Genomic DNA, 23571 nt, shown 5'->3' with positions numbered 1-23571 from the left:
TGGACATCACTATAGTCTTAATTATAAAAAGATCAAGGAAGATTGGGAGTGAGTTCCCCATGATAAAAGTGGTCGGGATCAGCCAGAAATAAAAGACCCACTGTATATTATTTGGGGGGTTCATTCTTATACAATAACTATTCATAGATTGGTGCTGTCCATGTTCCGCTAGGTAACAGCTGGCTTTACAGAATACTTGCATCCATAACAGAAAAGAAAGGACACTTGTTGAAAGAAAATGGTGAGATTTAAGGAAAAGTGCAACGAATGGGTTTTGTACATTTTTAGGATTCATGTCCACAAATAGTCAAATTGTATTACTAGTGATAGTCTAATAATTTTTAATTCCTTTGGAATTGATGCATAACTGGATTTATGGGGGAAATGTAGTTGAATGTTAGCCAATCTGATGCATTAATACTACGTTATGAGTTGACTATGTTATGTATAGAATTTATTCTGATCCACATTTCTATATGGACAATATTTTCAATGAACCAGGTTGTTTTTCAATGATTAAAGGGGTTTTCCAAGACTCAAAATGTATTCTGAATAAATTCTATCACTAAAAACAAGTCAGGGTTTGATATATACTTTTCTAAAAAGGTCCAATTTGCCTTTTTTTAAGCTTCCAAAGAAACATACTTTGGAACGAAGATCCTTTGCTGCTGAATGAATGGTAATGTAATTTGTGACATCGAGTACATGGTGCCGAGCTCCATGTGAGCATGCCCTGGTCGGCTTTCCAGATATGTTCAATTTCACATCCTCTTTCCGCCTACGCTCAAGGTCTCAGAAGATCAGGAACTGGCTGACGTGCCAGCTCACAGCTTTATAGGTTATCTAGTCTCCAGAGACAGAAGCTGCTGCAGACTGGAAGTGCAGCCAACAAATAATCGGGCGCACTGGAAGAAGCGTTAAAGATCCCCAAATATGTTAATTTCTCATATAATACATTCATTTTAAAGTGGATCAAGATAAAAGATGTAAACATTTTTAGAAATTGTAAAAAAAAGTGTTGGAAAACCTCTTTAAAAGAGTAAACTTGGGAACACTATGCGACCCTTATACACTGTGGACACTATACATCAAGACCGATCCATATAGGAATATGGAATCATTACTTCCTACCAAGAAATGGCTTCAAAAGTGTAGATGAGCTACTAAAGAGCACGTTTGGGGATAGGAATCAGTAATTTTTATGTGGTGCTTAGTTTCCATTGAACACAGCACCTATGAACACAGCACCTTAAACACTTCTAACAGCAACAGAAATGGATGGATAGAAAAGACTAATACATAAATAACTAATTAATTAAAGAGATGCAAAATACTGGAGACGTTAATTTATACTCACCAGTGCAATAACAGTAGCACCTGCACCAGCACAAGCCACAATAAAGAGGTGGTAGGACATGTAGAACTAGAAAAGAAATGAGAAAATCAATTCATAACATAAGTATACAAAACATATAGAAGATGAACATTCTTATATTAAGAAGTGATTCAATTCGAGAAAAACGTAGAGGCTTGAGATGACCATATGAAAATAAGAGGCATTATAAACGCCTTACATTCATCTGTATGAAGATGGAGGGGTTTATAAGAATTTATTACTAGAGATATCAGGGAAGCTGAGGTAATAAGAAGCTGCTCACACTACTGTCCATCCTGTGTATCTGACCTAATACTGGGTACACCAGGGTACTGAGATAAGAAGAAGCTGTTCACACTGCTATCCATCCTGTCTATCTGCCCTAATACTGGATACAACAGAGTACTGAGGTAATAAGAAGCTGCTCACACTATTGTCCATCCTGTCTATCTGACCTATTACTGGATACAACAGGGTACTGAGATAAGAAGAAGCTGTTCACACTACTGTCCATCCTGTCTATCTGACCCAATACTGGATACACCAGGGTACTGAGATAAGAAGAAGCTGCTCACACTAGTATCCATCCTGTCTATCTGACCTAATGCTGGATACACCAGGGTACCGAGATAAGAAGAAGCTGTTCACACTATTGTCCATCCTGTCTATCTGACCTATTACTGGATACACCAGGGTACTGAGATAAGAAGAAGCTGTTCACACTGCTATCCATCCTGTCTATCTGACCTATTACTGGATACACCAGGGTACTGAGATAAGAAGAAGCTGCTCACACTAGAATCCATCCTGTCTATCTGACCCAATAGTGGATACACCAGAGTACTGAGATAAGAAGAAGCTGTTCACACTACTGTCCATCCTGTCTATCTCACCTAATACTGGATACACCAGGGTACTGAGATAAGAATAAGCTGCTCACACTATTGTCCATCCTGTCTATCTGACCTAATACTGGATACACCAAGGTACTGAGATAAGAATAAGCTGCTCACACTATTGTCCATCCTGTCTATCTGACCTAATATTGGATACACCAAGGTACTGAGATAAGAATAAGCTGCTCACACTGCTATCCATCCTGTCTATCTGACCTATTACTGGATACACCAGGGTACTGAGATAAGAAGAAGCTGTTCAAACTGCTATCCATCCTGTCTATCTGACCTATTACTGGATACAACAGGGTACTGAGATAAGAAGAAGCTGTTCACACTATTGTCCATCCTGTCTATCTGACCCAATACTGGATACACCAGGGTACTGAGATAAGAAGAAGCTGCTCACACTAGTATCCATCCTGTCTATCTGACCTAATGCTGGATACACCAGGGTACCAAGATAAGAAGAAGCTGTTCACACTATTGTCTATCCTGTCTATCTGACCTATTACTGGATACACCAGGGTACTGAGATAAGAAGAAGCTGTTCACACTGCTATCCATCCTGTCTATCTGACCTATTACTGGATACACCAGGGTACTGAGATAAGAAGAAGCTGCTCACACTAGTATCCATCCTGTCTATCTGACCCAATAGTGGATACACCAGAGTACTGAGATAAGAAGAAGCTGTTCACACTACTGTCCATCCTGTCTATCTCACCTAATACTGGATACACCAGGGTACTGAGATAAGAATAAGCTGCTCACACTATTGTCCATCCTGTCTATCTGACCTAATACTGGATACACCAAGGTACTGAGATAAGAATAAGCTGCTCACACTATTGTCCATCCTGTCTATCTGACCTAATATTGGATACACCAAGGTACTGAGATAAGAATAAGCTGCTCACACTGCTATCCATCCTGTCTATCTGACCTATTACTGGATACACCAGGGTACTGAAATAAGAAGAAGCTGTTCAAACTGCTATCCATCCTGTCTATCTGACCTATTACTGGATACAACAGGGTACTGAGATAAGAAGAAGCTGTTCACACTATTGTCCATCCTGTCTATCTGACCCAATACTGGATACACCAGGGTACTGAGATAAGAAGAAGCTGTTCACACTGCTATCCATCCTGTCTATCTGACCTATTACTGGATACACCAGGGTACTGAGATAAGAAGAAGCTGTTCACACTGCTATCCATCCTGTCTATCTGACCTATTACTGGATACACCAGGGTACTGAGATAAGAAGAAGCTGTTCACACTATTGTCCATCCTGTCTATCTGACCTATTACTGGATACACCAGGGTACTGAGATAAGAAGAAGCTGTTCACACTGCTATCCATCCTGTCTATCTGACCTATTACTGGATACACCAGGGTACTGAGATAAGAAGAAGCTGCTCACACTAGTATCCATCCTGTCTATCTGACCCAATAGTGGATACACCAGAGTACTGAGATAAGAAGAAGCTGTTCACACTACTGTCCATCCTGTCTATCTCACCTAATACTGGATACACCAGGGTACTGAGATAAGAATAAGCTGCTCACACTATTGTCCATCCTGTCTATCTGACCAAATACTGGATACACCAAGGTACTGAGATAAGAATAAGCTGCTCACACTATTGTCCATCCTGTCTATCTGACCTAATACTGGGTACACCAGGGTACTGAGATAAGAAGAAGCTGCTCACACTACTGTCCATCCTGTCTATCTGACCTAATACTGGATACACCAAGGTACTGAGATAAGAAGAAGCTGTTCACACTATTGTCCGTCCTATCTGACTTAATAGTGGATACACCAGGGTACTGAGATAAGAATAAGCTGCTCACACTATTGTCCATCCTGTCTATCTCACCTAATACTGGATACACCAGGGTACTGAGATAAGAAGAAGCTGCTCACACTACTGTCCATCCTGTCTATCTGACCTAATACTGGATACACCAAGGTACTGAGATAAGAATAAGCTGCTCACACTATTGTCCATCCTGTCTATCTGACCTAATATTGGATACACCAGGGTACTGAGATAAGAAGAAGCTGTACACACTGCTATCCATCCTGTCTATCTGACCTAATATTGGATACACCAGGGTACTGAGATAAGAAGAAGCTGCTCACACTATTGTCCATCCTGTCTATCTGACCTAATACTGGATACACCAGAGTACTGAGGTAAGAATAAGCTGCTCACACTGCTATCCCTCCTGTCTATCTGACTTAATACTGGATACAACAGGGCACTGAGGTAAGAAGAAACTGCTCATACTGCTGTCCATCCTGTCTATCTGACCTAATACTGGGTACACCAGGGTACTGAGGTAAGAATACGCTGCTCACACTATTGTCCATCCTGTCTATCTGACCTAATATTGGATACACCAGGGTACTGAGATAAGAAGAAGCTGCTCACACTATTGTCCATCCTGTCTATCTGACCTAATACTGGATACACCAGAGTACTGAGGTAAGAATAAGCTGCTCACACTGCTATCCCTCCTGTCTATCTGACTTAATACTGGATACAACAGGGCACTCAGGTAAGAAGAAACTGCTCATACTGCTGTCCATCCTGTCTATCTGACCTAATACTGGGTACACCAGGGTACTGAGGTAAGAATAAGCTGCTCACACTACTGTCCATCCTGTCTATCTGACCTAATATTGGATACACCAGGGTACTGAGATAAGAAGAAGCTGTTCACACTGCTGTCCACCCCTGTGTATCTGACCTAATACTGGATATACCAGAGTACTGAGGTAAGAATAAGCTGCTCACACTGCTGTCCATCCTGTCTATCTGACTTAATACTGGATACAACAGGGTACTGAGGTAAGAAGAAACTGCTCACACTGCTGTCCATCCTGTCCACCTCTCGTGTCTCCCCTTTTCCTCATAGTTTGTAAGCTTGCGAGCAGGGCCCTCATTCCTCTTGGTATCTATTTTGAACTGTGATTTCTGTTATGCTGTAATGTCTATTGTCTGTACAAGTCCCCTCTATATTTTGTAAAGCGCTGCGGAATATGTTGGCGCTATATAAACAAAATTATTATTATTATTATCCTGTGTATCTGACCTAATACTGGATACACAAGGGTACTGAGGCAAGAAGAAGCTGCTCACACTGCTGTTCACCCTCTCTCACTGCTGTGCACTCTGTCTCTCAGATCTAATACTGGAAATACGAAGAGTGTTCAGTTAGGCCACTTTCACAAATCAGGCACAATCCGGCGAATTGTGAAAAAAACGGATCCAGTAAAATTTGCCGCCGGATCCGTTTTTTCCTCATAGACTTGTATTAGCGCCAGATGGCCTCATGTTTCATCCGTTTTTTGTCATATCCGTCGAAAATCCGTTTTCCGACAGCTGGAGAAAACATACCTAACAATGTTTTTTCTGTCCGGCGAAAAAAGGGTGAAACGATGAATCCGGAAACCAATTCCGTTTTCTTTTTTTTTCTTTCAATTGAGCATGCCCCGTAGCAGCATTTTCTATTCTGGAGTCTGTCTCTCTCCTTCCTCTCCTCCCCAGAACAAGAGATCCAAACTCTATCCCCGGGTATAAAAATAAAAAAAACACAAATCCACCAAAAAACGGATCCGTCGCATCACTTTTTCACAATCTGCGCCGGATCAGTTTTTTTAAAAATTCGCCGGATTCTGCCTGACGACAAAAAACTGATGTGTGAAAGTACCCTTAGGAAGACGCTGTTCACACTGCTGTCCACCTTGTCTATCTTATCTAATATTGGAGATAGCAGGGGTACTGAAATAAAAAAAAAAAAAAAAAAAAAAATTTTTTCACAATGCTGTCCACCCTGTCTATCTGTTCTCATAGTGGAAATGCCAGGGGTGCTGAGGTAAGAAGAAGCTGCTCACACTCCTATCCACCCTGTTTTTGTGATCCAATACTGGAGATACCATGGATGATTAGGTAAGAGGAGGCTCCTTAGACTCCTGTCCACCATGTCTTTCTAAATGCTAGTGGTTGCTGTGACCTGGAGATAGCAGTATATGGTGTAAGGTCACAACAGAGGAGTTTCTTACTGCCCATCCTCACAGGCACCTGTCCCACTGATACAGTGTAGCAAAAAAGTTGTCATTTTATTTCTATAGTGCTTACCCTTTAAACAAAATAAATATGATTTGCTGGTAAATGTATGTAAACATTTGTTTATAATGACTTACTTTAGATTTGTATTTTTTCCACTTCCTGAAGAAGCCCCAGTCAGCCCAAAATGACAGATTATTTGTGTATGGTTTTTTTTTAATTTTGCGGTCATGCATTAATAGACTAGAAAAAAAACTACAAAATTACACATAATTCCCTGCATTGTCACAAATAAACCCCACTCCTAGAAACAGATCGGTTACTCAGTAGATGGGCATTCGCAGCAACCTTTCCTGCTGGTGCATTCAGGAAACCAATATCTTACACACAAGACTACTATGGCCATGTTACAGTGCATGGATCAACGTTCATTTCCACACGTGAATATACTGGCGGCAGGGTGGGCCCAGTTATGTTCATACAGGACTAGCACTAGTGGCTCTTTGCATTAAAAAGAGTAATAAGAGGGGTTTTATAATAAGAGATTGGTGACAACGTTCCTGGGAGAGAGGGATTACTCCAGTTGCTGAAATCTATAACTTGAGTGGGTGAATCCATACACATAGGCTTTTATAGTGAAAACCCTACAATATAGATTTTTTTTCTCAGAGTTTCTTATTTTTGATCTACAGTAATGGATTTTAGGATAAATACCTCAGTAGTACTGCAGATGTTCCCCAATGCTGATCCACAAGCTTTTCCAGGCAAGGCGTTCCATGGAATTATACCTACAACGAAACTCGAATATGTGAGACTACTGCAGAAACTGGCGCACCATCTCTGCTCTTCGCCCACTGACCATGCGTCTAAGCAACATGGAATGAATATTAGTGAATTGGAAGCTCGGTTAGAATAGGATTTCCTAAAATAGCTTATTTTTTTCTCTTCTTAACTGTATAGTTGTCACTTTCTCTAGCTATCCCTATTAATTGAGCCCTGCTGCTTTACAAACCCCCACACCACCCCCCACCCCCCACACATTTACCCAACTCACCATGTTCTGAAGACCTCCTATACATGGAATACTTTCCTATACATGACATTTTGTTTCTGGCTAAATCTTACACCATTGCTGTTCCATACACTTAGGCCTAAGCAGTAGCACACCCTTTCCCAACTGAGATGACACTATTAAAGGGTATCTTACATGAGATTTTTGCTAGAATATATGAAAGCAGAATAATGTAAGGGGTAAGGGCAAATACTTTGATCCAGCAATGTATCAGTTGCTGAGCTGCTTACTGCAGTTCAGATAAAATCACTGTTTATAGGCGGCACTAGAGTTTGGGTCCTCTCCGAAATTGATATTTGCATATTCAACTTCCCAGAGTAGCATTGCATGGCCTATATGTCTCCTTACACAATCTTGGCACTCTCCCTCTTAGACCCGCTGAAGGAGGCCTCTCACTTAGAAAAATCAGACCTCCCACTTTGCACTGATGAGAGGCAAACACCTTGAAACACTTGTCTGCAAATAGAGTGTTTGGCGTGGTTGTTATCCTTGTCATGTGGCAAGGCTCGTTAAAGAGTCAGTATTTAATTTCAGGATTGCTACCTCATATAGGTGGCACTAGAGTTCTAGTCCTCTTCCTCTCTGAAGACGATATTTGCAGGTTTTATTTGTTACAGATCTACCAGTACTCTGAATGCGGAGCTCTGTATAACCACGACAACACTACTGATTGGCAGCTTTTTGCCTAAGCACAGTGTACACTGAAAGCAGCTAATCAGTGCTGGGCGGGTTATACAAAGTTCATGAATATGGAGAAATGTGTGTCAACAGGTTTACTAGTCCTCTAGTGATAATCTCCTGCTGATAAAACACTGATTTTATCGACACTACAGCAAATAGCCCAGTAAGGGTACCGTCACACAGTGGCACTTTGATCGCTAGGACGGCACGATCCGTGACGTTCCAGCGATATCATTACGATCTCGCTGTGTCTGACGCGCTACTGCGATCAGGGACCCCACTGAGAATCGTACGTCGTAGCAGATCGTCTGAAACTTTCTTTCGTCGCTGGATCTCCCGCTGACATCGCTGAATCGGCGTGTGTGACGCCGATTCAGCGATATCTTCACCGGTAACCAGGGTAAACATCGGGTTACTAAGCGCAGCGCCGCGCTTAGTAACCCGATGTTTACCCTGGTTACCAGCGTAAACGTAAAAAAAAAAAACATTACATACTTACCTTCAGCTGTCTGTCCCCGGCGCTGTGCTTCTCTGCACTCCTCCTGAATCCTGTGTCAGCGCCGGCCAGCCAGAAAGCACAGCGGTGACGTCACCGCTCTGCTTTACGGCTGACCGGCGCTGACAGTGCAGAGGAAAGCACAGCGCCGGAGGACAGACACAGAATGTAAGTATGTAATGTTTGGTTTTTTTTACGTTTACGCTGGTAACCAGGGTAAACATCGGGTTACTAAGCGCGGCCCTGCGCTTAGTAACCTGATGTTTACCCTGGTTACCAGGGGACTTCGGGATCGTTGGTCGCTGGAGAGCTGTCTGTGTGACAGCTCTCCAGCGACCAAACAGTGACGCTGCAGCGATCGACATCGTTGTCGTATCGCTGCAGCGTCGTTTCAGTGTGACGGTACCCTAAGTGACATATTGCTGGGATCAGAGTCTCTGTCACCTTATCTGAGAACAGCATGATGTAGGGTAAGGAAGAACAGACTCAGCTTGTTCATTTTAACAACAGGACTGTCAAAATTATTTTTCCACAGACCCCCAAGGAACTTAAAATGAAAACGGACATACCATACTGCCGGATATCCACACATATCTGTTCCGCGGTTGTAGTATAATTTACAGGCAGCCCTTTGAGAACTTCACAAGATGACCAGATGTTGTAAAACATGAAAACAGGAACTGCAGAAAAGCCGAACACTCCAAGCCAGGCCACTCCCAAGATGTAGGTAAGAAACACAAACTGATGAGGAAATAAGTGAAGAAGATAAACCAATATCCTGAATAATCCAGACACGTTATTGGGCTCATTTACTGTCACTTGTGTCTTTAGGGTGTCTCATGGGCATTGTTCATACTAGTGTCACTGCAAGCTATGAAAGATCAGTCGTGACGTTTCCATACAGTGATTGACGAACCCCAATGACTAATAACGAGCTCCATGGAGGTTTCATCAAGGTTTCCAGGTGCGTTTAAATTGCCAAAAAAATGCAATTTCACAATTGACATTTTATTTTTAATTTACCATGTTCACTAGCAGACAAAACTGACCTGCGAATATGATTTTCCAGGTCAGTATGATTACGCCAATACCAAACATATATTGTTTTCTTTTATTTAAATAGTGAAAAAAATATTGGAATTTAGCACAAAAAAAATGTTGGGAATATGAGGTTGTGTGAAGGTTTCTCTCTTCAGCAGACTGCTGGCTGTCATGACAACACATTGGCGCCTCGCGATCACATCACGGGCGCACTGGTGGGGGAGTAGAATTAAGCGCCCCATCAGAGATTAACAGCGACCTTTAACAGGTTAACAGCCACGGGTGGAGCTCCGCTCCACCTATGAGTGCTAGAGGCACGTGATGACGGAGTGAAACAGTCAACAGCTGCCGGGAAAGATGTGGCCTCAGCGTGCAAGCCCGCGTCAGAGTCAGGGACATGACATATGACGTAACTATACGTCATATGTCATGAAGGAGTTAATGGTGTTTTCCCGCACGCCATTCCCAAATCATCAGGGGTGGACATACCATAGGTACAACTTGTGGGGCCACACTTGGGCCTAAGAGTTAAAAAGGCCCATTTCTACCTCCAAAGCAGGTGGAATTGTACATTATGAAGAACTATTTGACTACAAAAGGGCCCATATATTGTTTTTGCACAAGGGCCCTACACTGCCCATTATCAATAGCTATGAAAAATATAATTTAAAAAAAAAAAAAAAAAAAAGCTCTGTCCACTTTGCATCATTTTCCAGTGTAATAAAATCCCTTTTACCGTGAAGCAATATTCTTACACAGATATTCTCACCATTCCACTGATGCATCGTCCACAAGCCGTGGTTTTAAATTCACTGTGCATTTCCTTAACGGCGCTGGTGGTGTAGAAACCCTCTGCCAGCAGAATGATCCCATACAGGAAAAAGAAGGAAGCGATTCCATAGATCACATACTGCATTAACTGGATTCTGGAAAACAGTAGCATCCACATGTCAGGAGGACGCATTACAATAGGTAAGACATTACAGTTTGCAATCACTTGATTAAGGTTGGGGTCACATATCTTGGTGTGGAAAAATATGGCGGTGAGCAGTGACATAAGCACATTATGGTGAAATAGGGAATTTAATGCAGTCCAATTCCCTATGATAGACTTGTGGGGGTCAATTTTAGGCAACAAACCATTGTCTAGTAGTGAATGATCAGACGGTCGACGCTTCCATGCACATTTTAGCCCATCTTGGCTGTTGTAGCCATTGAAACTGGCTATAGACCATGACAGCGCATGAAGCATCAACAATCTTTATGGATAAATTCTAGGAATGTTTTTGTCAGAGACCTTTCACGGACATGCGAATATCAGACGATTTAGCTTAAATATCACCAATTTTTGTCCCATGCGATGATTATCTGTCATTAATTGGTTAAAATAATCATTTATTGTAGATTTCACCCAATAGTGCTTTGGTTGAAATGAGCCATTTCGGTCAACTTTTGACTTACATTATGTGTTTAGCCCTCTTATAAGAAGAACTTAACAGAGCCCAACTAGTATATGTGCAAACCACATTATATTGCTCAGGTTGTAGAACGACAGTAGAAACAGAAGACTAGACTTATGTCTTCTACACTAACTTTGTGCGTCCATAGATAGTAAGCATATTTGATAAACCTACACACTGCAAAGTCTGGTGTAGATCAAATGGAGATCAATAAACCTGTCTACTGTGACACTTTCTATGAACAATGCCTTCTGTAATGTTCACAACGCCAGGATTGAGATATTACAGGGATAAATGTTATACAGATGGAAAGCTTAAACAGATCTGTGGTATGGACCTGTAACATTTATTGTAAAAACAAAAAGTGGCTCAATTTTGACATAGGCGATAATTTCCTTTATTTTAAAAACTGAAGACACTGTGTCTCATTTGTCATGGCATTTTGTCATTCATGTGTCAGAAAGAAAACAGAAAGGTGTTGGACATGTATTGAACATAATATTCACCACATCTTAAAAGTGACATCTTAAAAAACATATCTTATTATGCTTAAAAAGTAACCCAACTTGATCTTCATGTTTCAAAATTAGCAGGCACTTGAATTGCCGGGAGATCATTGAGGGCCTGCATCATGACACCTCATCGATCGTACAATAGATCTCGGGATATGTGCAACTCAGCACACAGAAAAATAATAATTTTATTTCTACAGCGCCAACGTATTCCGCAGCACTTTACAATTTTAGAGGGGACTTGAACAGACAATAAAGACATTATAGAATACGAAAAGGAGTGAGGGCCCTGCTCTCAAGCTTCCAATTTATGAAGATATAGGGGAGACACAAAAGGCAAATTGTAAAAAGTGCTTATATTGTACGATACAGCCACAATACACTAAACAGGGTATGCACACAAAGCTGCATGAACCGGTCACCAGCCTGTATGTGTACAGTACAGACACAGAGGGCTATTAACTGCTTGGCGGGTGTGTGAACAGATGCTACAAGGGTCCTGATTTTGAAAAAAACTTTTGTATGGTCAAAACGGGGTTACTTAGATAAGTGAGATGGGGCAATAGGCCAGTCTAAAGAAATGTGTTTTAGGCCACGCTTAAAACTGTGGGGATTGGGAATAAATCGAATTGAACTGGCAAGTGCAGTCCAAAGAATTGGCACAGCAGGCAAGAAGTTTTGGAGATGGAAATGAGAAGTTCGGATTATTGAGGATTTTAGTTTTAAGTCATTAGCAGAAAGGAGGGCATGGGTAGAGTGGCAGACTGAGAGGAAGGAGGAGATGTATGGTGGTGCTGAATCATGAGGCGCTTTGTGGGTGAGAGTGTTAAGTTTATATTGAACTCTGTATCGGATGGACAACCAGTGCAATGACTGGCACAGGGTGAAGGCATCGGTGTAGAGGTTGGAAAGGAATAAGATCCTGGTTGCTGCATTTAGGGTGCATAATAGAGGGGAGAGTTTGGTAAGAGGGAAACGGTTTAGTAGAAAGTTGCAATACTCCAGACAGGAATGAATAAGAGATACAGTACGAGTTTTTGCCGAGTCAAAGAAAAGGTCGAATTCTAGAGATATTTTTGAGGTGTAGGTGACATGAGCAAACGAGTGATCAGATGTGGGGAGTGAAATATGATATCAAGTTAGTGGAGTGAGGAAACATAAGCAGCTCAGTTTTTGACGGATTCAGGTTTATATAGAGAGAGGACATAATGTTAGAGACAGCAGAAAGACAATCACTGGTATTTTGTAGTAATACAGGGTTAAGGTCAGGAGTCGATGTATATATTTTGGTGTCATCAGCATAGATGTACTAAAAACAGAAACTACGGATTGTTTGTTCAATAAGGGCGGTGTACAAGGAGAAAAGGAGGATGGAACTTTAACCCGTTTCTGCCATCGGACTGAATAGTACGACCGATGGCAGAACCCCTGCTTTGATGCAGGCTCCGGTGGTGAGCCCACATCAAAGCCGGGACATGTCAGCTTTTTTGAACAGCTGACATGTGCCCGCAATAGGCGTGGGTGGAATCGCGATCCGCCTATGCCTATTAACTAGTTAAATGCCGCTGTCAAACTGACAGCGGCATTTAACAAGCACTTCCGGCCATCCGGCTGCGTACACCGGTGGCCCCCGTCATGTGATCGGGGGTCATCAGCACGTCGGCATGACAACCAGAGATCTCCTTGAGACCTCTATGGTTGTTGATGCCGGATTGCCAAGAGCGCCACCCTGTGGTCGGCGCTCATAGTAATGCTGTAATTCTACTACATAGAGGTGATCCGAGTATTGCTCCTATGTAGCAGAGCCGATCAAGTTGTGCCAGCCTCTAACCTCCCATGGAGGCTATTGAAGCATGGCAAAAGTAAAAAAAAAGTTTATAAAAATATGAAAATTATATATATATATATATATATATATATATATATATATATATATATATATATATATATATATATATATATATATATATATATATAAATTAAAAAAAGGATTAACCTGTTCGCTAAACGGCGTAGCGATAAAGAAATTCAAAAAGCCAGAACAAAATTTTTTTGGTCACCGCGACATTGCATTAAAATGCAATAACGGGCGATCAAAAGAACGTATCTGCACCAAAATGGTATCATTAAGAATGCCAGCTCAGCACACAAAAATAACCCCTCACCCGACCCCAGATCACAAAAAATGAAGACGCTATGGGTATCGGAAAATTGTGCAAGTCTTTTTTGTTTTTTTAAAGCAAAGTTTGGATTTTTTTTTTCACCACCTAGATAAAAAATAACCTAGACATGTTTGGTGTCTATGAACTCGCAGTGACTTGGAGAATCATAATGACAGGTCAGTTTTAGCATTTAGTGAACCAAGCAAAAAAAACAAACAAAAAAACAAGTGTAGACTGCACATTTTTTGCAATTTCACCGAACTTGGAATTTTTTTACCGTTTTCTAGTACACGATATGTTAAAACCAATAGTGTCGTTCAAAAGTACAACTCATCCTGCAAAAAATAAGCCCTCACATGGCCATATTGCTGGAAAAATTAAAAAAAATATGGCTCTGGGAAGGAATGGAGCGAAGAACAAAAACGCAAAAACAAAAATACCCCGGGTCATGAAGGGGTTAAGGAATCCCGACAGTAAGGGAAAGGAGAGATGGAGAACCAGCAAAAGATCCAGTGAAGAAGCAGTCAGAAAGGTAGTGGGAGAACCAGGAGGGAACAGTGTCCTTGAGCCCGGTAGAGCGGAGCATAATGAGGAGGAGCTGGTGACACAGTATCAAATGCTGTAGAGAGATCCAGGAGAATCAGAAGGGAGTAGTGACCATTAGATTTAGCTGTTAGCAGATCATTAGAGACTTTAGTGAGGGCAGTTTCAAAAGAATTTAAAGAGCAGAAATCAGATTGTAAAAAGGTCAAGAACAGAATTATCAGAGAGAGAATGGATTAGACGTCAGTGGACTTAAGGTACCGTCATATTTAGCGACGCTGCAGCGATCTAGACAACGATCCCGATCGCTGCAGCGTCGCTGTGTGGTCGCTGGAGAGCTGTAACACAGACAGCTCTCCAGCGACCAACTATGCGAAGTCCCCTGGTAACCAAGGTAAACATCGGGTTACTAAGCGCAGGGTCGCACTTAGTAATCCGATGCTTACCCTGGTTACCAGTGCTAATGTAAAAAAAACCAAACACTACATACTTACATTCCGGTGTCTGTCCCCCGTGACGTCACCGCTGTAATCTGCTTTACGGCTGGCCGGCGCTGACAGTGCAGGGAAGCAGAACGCCGAGGGACGCGACAGACACCGGAATGTAAGTATGAAGTGTTTTTTTTTTTTTACATTTACACTGGTAACCAGTGTAAACATTGGGTTACTAAGCGCGGCCCTGCGCTTAGTAACCCGATGTTTACCCTGGTTACCAGTGAAGACATCGCTGAACCGGCGTCACACACGCCGATTCAGCGATGTCTGTGGGAGATCCAGCGACGAAATAAAGTTCTGGACTTTCTGCTCCGACCAACGATGTCACAGCAGGATCCAGATCGCTGCTGCGTGTCAAACACAACGATATCGTTATCCAGGACGCTGCAACGTCACGGATCGCTAGCGATATCGTTGTGAAGTTGGTCAGTGTGAAGGTACCTTAAGTGTTGAGGGTTGGTTTTTTAAGTAATGGATGTATATTGGTGTGTTTAAATTAGGAGGGGAAAATACCAGATGAAAGGGAGTGATTAAATATTTTAGTAAGGCGAGTGGTGACAGGCGGGGAAAATTACTGGAAATGTGAGGGAACAGGGTCACCGGTACAGGTAGTAAGGCAAGGAGATGCAAGGAACCTGGCCAATTCTTCTAGTGTGACTGGTTCAATAAAAACGTGAGCAAGATGCAGTGCAGGAGGGAAAAGAATGCATAGTGTTAGGGGATTGGGAAAACATTTCAGCCAGATATGGTCAATTTTTTCTCGGAAATGGCAGATGCACACAGCTCCTGCTTGAGCTCGCACAATGCCCAGAGTAAAAATTCAATGGAAAGAATACGCTTCATAATTATTAATTTCCAGTGAATCTGTACTCCAGGCTTTGTACGCAGTCAGACAGGATCTGTGCGCCCCTGTCTTCCAAGCTGCACACCTTTTGGGAATCTATTCTGCGATTGTAGGGGGCCGTGTCTTTGGACCTGGACACTCACAGATCTGAAGGCAGTTCAAGACCCAGTATAAGAAAAATCAAGAAGAACGTTTATTTACATTTTAAAAAGGGTTATCCAAGATTTATTTATTTTTTCTTCTATGGGGCAAAGCACTTATTGGCAGGTAGGTGCTAACTACCTGCCTGTTATGCCGTGTGACAATTTCTTGTAGCTCAGAGCAGTCACAAACCACTCCTGAGAGCGATTCTCCTTCTTCCTGTGATGTCATTGTGACAGAGCAGTTCCTTCTCATCCACTCAGTCAATGAGCATCACTGCTGGTGTCATGTTGATTGACAGCTGGTTCACCCTAAAGGCAGGTGCATACAGCGATATTATCAGTCCGAGTGTGATCCGAAAAAACATCAGATCGAACCCGGATCAATATTTCATATCCATTTTTTTTCCTGTTACAGAATCTGTAACAAGAAAAAAGAAAATCACTGCATGTCAGTGTTTGATCCGATATTTAGATCACACTGGGCAATGCAAGTCAATGAGTGGGTTTAAACCAGCACAATGCACTCAGATGAAACTGACAATGTAGAAGATGGAGAACGTTTTTTTCTCCATCTTCTCCTCACAGTGTGCTGATTCTCTTATCCGAGAGAATCTAATCACACTATGTGGACACCCTGATCAAAGTTTGATCTGTGCCATTTGCATAATCCGTGAGATTCTCTCGGATGGAACTACGGCAGTCTGCACGAGCCCCAACGCTGTGGCTAGCCTGCTGTCAATCTATAGGACATTAACGGGGAACCTGTCAACCCCAAAATCGAGGGTGAGCTAAGCCCACCACCATCATGGGCTTATCTACAGCATTCTGTAATGCTGTAGATAAGCCCCCGATGTATCCTAAAAGATGAGAAAAAGAGGTTAGATTATACTCACCTGGGCAGGCGGTCCAATCCGGTGGGCATCGCGGTCCGGTCCGGCGCCTCCCATCTTCTTACGATGACGTTGTCTTCTTGAATTCACACTGCGGCTCCTGCACAGGAATACTTTATCTGTCCTGTTGAGGGCAGAGCAAAGTACTGCAGGCGCCAGGAAAGGTCAGAGAGGCCCAGCGCCTGCGTACTGCAGTACTTTGCTCTGCCCTCAACAGGGCAGATAAAGTACGCCTGCGCCGGAGCCGCAGCGTGAAGACAAGAAGAGGACGTCATCTGATGAAGATGGGAGGCCCCAGACCGGACCGCGACACTTATCGCAGCGGGACCGCCCTTGGGTGAGTATAATCTAACCTCTTTTTCTTATCTTTTAGGATACATCAGGGGCTCATCTACAGCATTCTGTAATGCTGTAGATAAGCCCCTGATGCTGGTGGGCTCAGCTCACCCTCGATTTTGGGGTTGACAGGTTCCCTTTAGCAGCCACACTCAATCAACAGAGCCGAAGAGAACAAACTACTCAGCCGACATGACGTCACAGGAAGCAGCAGAGTCGCCACCAGGAGAGGTCCAAGACTGTTCTGAGCCAGGAGAGATTGTCACTGGGCAAAAAAGGCAGGTAGTTAGCAACTATCTGCTGATAAGTACTTAGTCCCATTGATTAAAAAACACAACTTAAAAAAAACATTCTTGGATAAGCCCTTTAAGTATTTGCACCCAATTGGACTAAATTCAGACTTTTCCCACCACTGACACTTTTGTACAAGGGCCGATAATATCTATATGACATACTAAGTGGCATTTCGTGTCAAGATGGTAAAAATTGCTCTATTGATATTAGGCGATGAATTTGTTGCAGAAAATTCTGTGATTGAGATTCCATTCTATTCATCAGTACGGGGCTATTGATTCATCATGTGTATAGATTTCTGTACATAAATTAGACAGGTCCAACAAATGTAATAGTTGGCACAGCAAATATTTGACAACTTTGGTGTAAGGACTTGATCTTTATAACATTAGGTCTCTTGGTTTAGATACTCACACTTCAGTTAGAAGAGCGTGGTCACTGGCATTCGAGGAGAAGTGCTGTTCAAGGATGGTCACTGTGCCGGTGAGGGCCACATGACCACAGCCGCAGAAGAGGGCCACTCCAGAAAAGCATAGAATGGTCGCCACCAGTGAAGCATATGGAACTCCTCCCAAGCACTTAATGCAGCATTCAAAGCAACCTGCAGACAGAGAGGTAAAAGTCAGGAAAGCGGGTGACCAGTTCACACAAGTGCATACAGCAGCCATTGTTACAAGCTGCGCTGCAGCTGCAAGTAGCCCTCCCCCAGAAACTAGGTCATAATAACAAAGGATGCAATGTAGGGAGCAAGATTTTAAAAAAAATGTATTCCAACAAGATGGCACTATGTACATGGGACAGCTCCACTTTGAATCAGGTCATCCACATGTTTAAATTGCCTTTTTGTGTTTATGGAAAGCAGTTGAAGGCACTTTCATTTCCCACCGCATAAATCTAGCAAACAAGCATGCAAGATGTGCACAAGGCTTGATCAGCACAAAATAATTCATTATACAAGAGGTGGTGGCAGAACACAGTGTGCAGCCTGACATTAATATTCTTCCTGGCGGGCTCATCAGATGAACTTTCACCACTCCATATTCTTCTGGGATATTTACACTGCAAATCTGAGTCTCAGATGGATTTGAAGGAACAATGCATACAGATATATCCCAATAACGGCTCTGGAAGCAAATCCAAATTACTTTAAGGTAGAAAGTACTTTAAGATCTAATGTAATACAGATGCTTCTCACAAAATTAGAGTATCATCAAAAAGTTAATATATTTCAGTTCTTCAATACAACAAGTGAAAATCATATATTATATAGTCATTATAAAGAGTGATAATTTCAAGTGTTTATTTCTGTTAATGTTGATGATTATGGCTTACAGCCAATGAAAACTCAAAATTCATTATCTGGCCTGTATGTTGCAATGCAGTCATTTCCTTTTAAATCATCTTTACCAATTACCAATCTCATTATATGGGGTCATAGAATGCTGTTCATACAGATATATTTAAGAGTTTGTGGGCACCTACAGTGTGGAAGGGGTGTAAACTATGCAAAATCTTCTAATTCAATCTGATTTTAGTAATATAAGCAGTTAAAGTGGTTATCCACTACTTTATCACTGATGACCTGTCCAAAGGATAGGACATCAATGTCTGATCAGTCAGGGTCCGACACCCAGCACCCCCACCGATCAGCTGTCCTCGATGCCGGCGTCTGGAAAAGCACAATAGTGCAGCTGCTCTGTCTCCTGATAGTGGCCAGGGAAGGGTACTGCACACATCTGCCCTCCACTGATTTGAACAGGAGGCAGATGTGCAGTCCCCAGCCGCGGCCACTACCACTACCAAAAGACAGAACAGCTCTGTAATTGAGCAGTCCAAGCCCAGACAGCGCTACCGACACCAAGAACAGCTAATTGGTGGGGGTGCCGGGTGTTGGACCCCGACTGATCAGACACTGATGACTTATCCTAAAGATAGGTCAATGATAAAGTAGTGGACAACCTCTTTAAATTAAAATCTTCATACTAATGCGCCATAAAAATAGCCTATAAAATTAGACAATTGTAAATAAGGAAGATATAATTATACACGGGCATTAAAGTCAGTGGATGACAAGGGAGATTGTAAAATAAGCAAATCGCATTTTATAAAAAAGCTAGGGTCTCTACTTGGCAGTGCCAAAATAAGAGAGAGCATATAAGTATCTAAGCACTTAGTCTTAATTACGGTAAGCTGCAGTACCAGACAACAGCAATGGACAATAATAATGCTGTTTAGGGGAGAAGGGAGGAACTTTTTCTAACTTAAAAATACTTTTTGAAGGGAGCAATCATCAAAAATTACCTATTGTTTAAAATCACACCTCCTGTTTCAAGAAATGACACATGTACATAGACACAATGGTCAGATCCCGACCGTATCTTTTGTATTGCAGCATCTGACGAACATGGGCAAAAGTCATTGTGAAGGGAGGGGGTGCAGGGTCATGTTTGGCATCACCTATTGTGATTAGTGGATCCTGTGTCATCAGTTGTGTATTGAGGGGTCACTTGTCATTGTAACCCTGCCTTTGATAATAGTGAGCTTACTGAAAACTCTCCTGCAAGATCAAGAAGTACAAGTTATAAGAAACCCCAGTGCCACTGTTAGGAGTTGCAAGATTGCAACATTTTAATATTATTTTTTTATAAGGATCATTAAATTAAAAAAAATTGTTGAAATGTAAAGAAAACACAAAAACATGATTTAAACAATGTCATTTTCTAAGGATAATGTCCCTTTAAGATTTGCGCTAAATCAGCTGAAGGAATGGTCACTGTCATTTTAAACTCACAAATTAGGAGGGTCTGTAACCCCTGATGAAATCAGCCACTAAATTCATTGACATGAGAAAGCAGCACCTCTGTGTATTCACCACTGTTTGTTTTCTAGGACAGTCTGTAAAAAGTAGATCAATGGAGACCTGTCCATAATGTCCATTAAGCTCTAAAGATTGACAGCGAACACAAGTGTTACTGACCTGGTTTTTCATTAACGTTTATGAAAATAAAAAAGTCGCCCATTCGGTTATGCCCAGTTTGGGGGACTTCTAGTATACTGTATTCCACAATCCATAGATTATGGAATCATTTTAAAGCACTGCACAATATGAATAAATCACAGCATTCTGTACATTTTTGGAATGTTCTACTCATTATAACCCACCTAAAACAGAGGAGATAGGAGATGTTGCTCTTTAGAACTAATAAACTGCTAACAAGTAAACCAGAGGATTAGCAAGGTTTATAAACATCATAAACTGATGCATAACAAAATAAATCATGAGTCTAATGCTTTGCTGTAAAAAAAACTATTTAGGAAAAGCTCCAATAGTAACGGGATACAATCAGCAGCTGCAATGACCATCCGATGGGTGGATTTCCTATACAAACGCACAATGTTCCTACAATCATGGCTTCTATACATGCACTTCATAAGATACTCTAGCTTCAACAGCTGAGAAGTGTCTGCCCCGCACGGGTAAGACGGGTCGTGTAAATATCAGTTAGCTAAAGCAAATATTTTACCATGGGAAGCATTTCATAGCCAATGGCAGACGAGATGTCCTTCCAGTTGTCACAGAGTTCGTTCACATGCGCTCTATGGAGACTTTACTCTTGTCTAAACAATACAATGCATATGTTGCTTGAGACTCAGGCTCCTACTTTCTTGGTGGAGATTACCATAGGGAAAAAGAAAAAGTTCCTCCAGTATTACCCAGCTGTTTTACAATCATAAAGGAAGTTGTGGCTCTTCTGACTGTAGAAAATAGTGACCAGTATAACTAAAGAAGTTAAAGGAGTTATCAACGTGCCTTAGGGTGCCTTTACATTGCGGTCTGTCTCCCCATTGGGGCATACGTCTGAAATCCCCGGGGTCCAGATGCATGCGCAGACAGGGCCAATAGACTAACAGTGACTGCAGAACGAACATGAGCTCTGCCGTGCACTTTTTTCGGGAGTGTACGCCTACAGGAGGTTGACTATGTCTGATTGTCGGCCTCCTAGAGGTGTACACTCCAGAAAATGATGCACAACGGAGAGTACGTTTGCTCTGCCATCACCGTTACAGTCTATGGTCAGGACTCCTTATTGGGGGGGGATTTCGGACATATGCCTCAACGAGGACACAGAACACAATGTGACAGCATCCTAATAACCAATAAGCAGGTTCATGCTAATTACCTAGCTGTTCTGCCCAGCACCGACCTCTGCCGGAACAAAGCGGTCACAGACCGCTCCTGCCAGCGATTCAGCAACTTCTGCTGACACCATATCGACGTAGCAGCAGTTTCTCATCCGAACTGTTCTGTTGATGAAGGTGACTTCCAATGTTATGCTGATTAATAAGCCAGCTCCCCGCTGCCTAATGCCCCCTTCACGCGTCCGTAAACTACCGGTACCGGAAAAATGGTATCTGTGTAATAAGTTTTGGATCAGTGTGTCATCCATTTTTTACAGTATGGCTTGAGAAAAATCAATTCCAAATGTAATGTAATTTACAATGTTAAATACATACAGCACACAGATGACACCCAGATGCCATCCATGTGCTGTGTGTATTTTACACGGACCCATAGACTTGTATTGGACGTTGTCATTCGTACTGCTGATAAAAAAAACTGATGTGTGCAGCACTATAGATTATAACAAGTGTGTGGTATTTGTGTCATTCATGAAATTAACAGATATCACATGTACGGTAAACACGGATATGTGAAGGGGGCCTTACAGCAGGAAGCTAGATATCAATCAGCATGACGTCGGCAGTCACGCCTCGACGACAGCGCAGCCCATAAGAGCTGACCAGTTGACATGGAGCAGCAGTTAGTGATAGCTCTGTGCCAGCGCCTGTACAATAGGCAGGTAGTTGCCCCTGTTAGCAAAAAAACAAACAGGCAGGTAAGTTGCTGTTTCTTTTGTTTTACTATGGGTCTAAAACTAAGTCCTGGATAACCTCTTTGGGGAAAAAGCTTAGAAATAATATTTTTGCCATGAAATCTTCACAGAATACAGAGTATTGCATTGTTTTGTGCTAGCAGAGTATCTCTTCGGCGTGTTCGAATACTATGTTCGAGTCACCGTGGCTGCATGTCTCACGGTTGTTCGATAGCCGCAACACAAGCAAGGATTGCCTAACAATAAGGAAATCTGTGCACGTGTTGCAGCTGTCGAACTGACGCGAGACATGCAACCGCGGTGACTTGAACATAGTGTTCGAGCACGCCAAAGAGATACTCTGCTAGCACACGAGCATGCTCGGATATCCCTACACTACCTTATCCGAGCACATTTGCTCAACATCAGTATTGCGCAAAGGATTTTGTCCGGTTTGCGTTATTTTTCCTTTGAGAAAAGTTGGGTGCCATTTATAAAGCATTTTGCACCTAATCCATGATTTTTATTTTGCACTCATTAAAGAGACATATTCATAGTTTTAGCCACATTTATGACAAGCAATTTAAGATGATGCACAAAAAGTTGCAAAACCACTTTAATAGAGGGGTGGCGTAAAGGTGAATGATAAGTTCTACACAGAAGTCTTACATCTAAAGATGTGATTAGAAAAAAAATGAACAACGCAGTCAGAAGCAAAACTGGCTTCAAACAGTCCTCTCATGGTAAACTCCCACAATAGGGGGCCATATCATGCCTTGGTTCCTTCTAGGTGCTAGCTCTGCTGGTTTTTGTAAAATCTAGTCTTAAGGTACCTTCCCACTGAGCAACTTTTGAACGATAACGATAGCAATCTGTGACGTTGCAGCGTCCTGGATAGCGATATCGTTGTGTATGACACGCAGCAGCGATCAGGATCCTGCTGTGACATCGCTGGTTGGAGCTAGAAGGCCAGAACTTTATTTTGTCGCTGGATCACCCGCTGTCATCGCTGGATCGGCGTGTGTGACGCCGATCCAGCGATGTCTTCACTTGTAACCAGGGTAAACATCGGGATACTAAGCGCAGGGCCGCGCTTAGTAACCCAATATTTACCATGGATACCATTGTAAATGTAAAAAAAAAAAAAACAACATACTCACATTCCGGTGTCTGTCACGTCCCCCGCCGTCAGCTTCCCGCACTGACTGTGTCAGCGCCGGCCGGCCGTAAAGCAGAGCACAGCGGTGACATCATGACGTCACTGCTGTGCTCTGCTTTACGGCCAGCGCTGACAGTCAGTGCAGGAAGGTGACAGCGGGGGACGTGACAGACACCGGAATGTGAGTATGTAGTGTTTTTGTTTTTTTTACA

The 23571-nt window shown here is 42.3% G+C and overlaps 1 protein-coding gene across 8 annotated transcripts in view; it reads right to left on the bottom strand.

The window, feature by feature from the left end:
- GPM6B (glycoprotein M6B) overlaps window positions 1-23571 on the bottom strand; it is a 200120-nt gene that overhangs the window by 3213 nt on the left and 173336 nt on the right. For all 8 annotated transcript variants that reach the window (XM_069757719.1, XM_069757721.1, XM_069757723.1 and 5 more), the window contains 5 exons: window positions 17741-17927; window positions 10418-10574; window positions 9177-9348; window positions 7073-7146; window positions 1358-1423 (listed from right to left, as the gene is read on the bottom strand). In XM_069757719.1, coding sequence (XP_069613820.1) covers window positions 1358-1423; window positions 7073-7146; window positions 9177-9348; window positions 10418-10574; window positions 17741-17927 — 656 coding nt within the window. The remainder of the gene's footprint in view (window positions 1-1357; window positions 1424-7072; window positions 7147-9176; window positions 9349-10417; window positions 10575-17740; window positions 17928-23571) is intronic.

Source organism: Ranitomeya imitator, chromosome 3 (genome assembly GCF_032444005.1).
Source record: "Ranitomeya imitator isolate aRanImi1 chromosome 3, aRanImi1.pri, whole genome shotgun sequence".
Lineage (NCBI taxonomy): Eukaryota > Metazoa > Chordata > Amphibia > Anura > Dendrobatidae > Ranitomeya > Ranitomeya imitator.
Note: the sequence above shows the minus strand (reverse complement) of the source record. Positions and strands in the feature narration are given on the sequence as shown.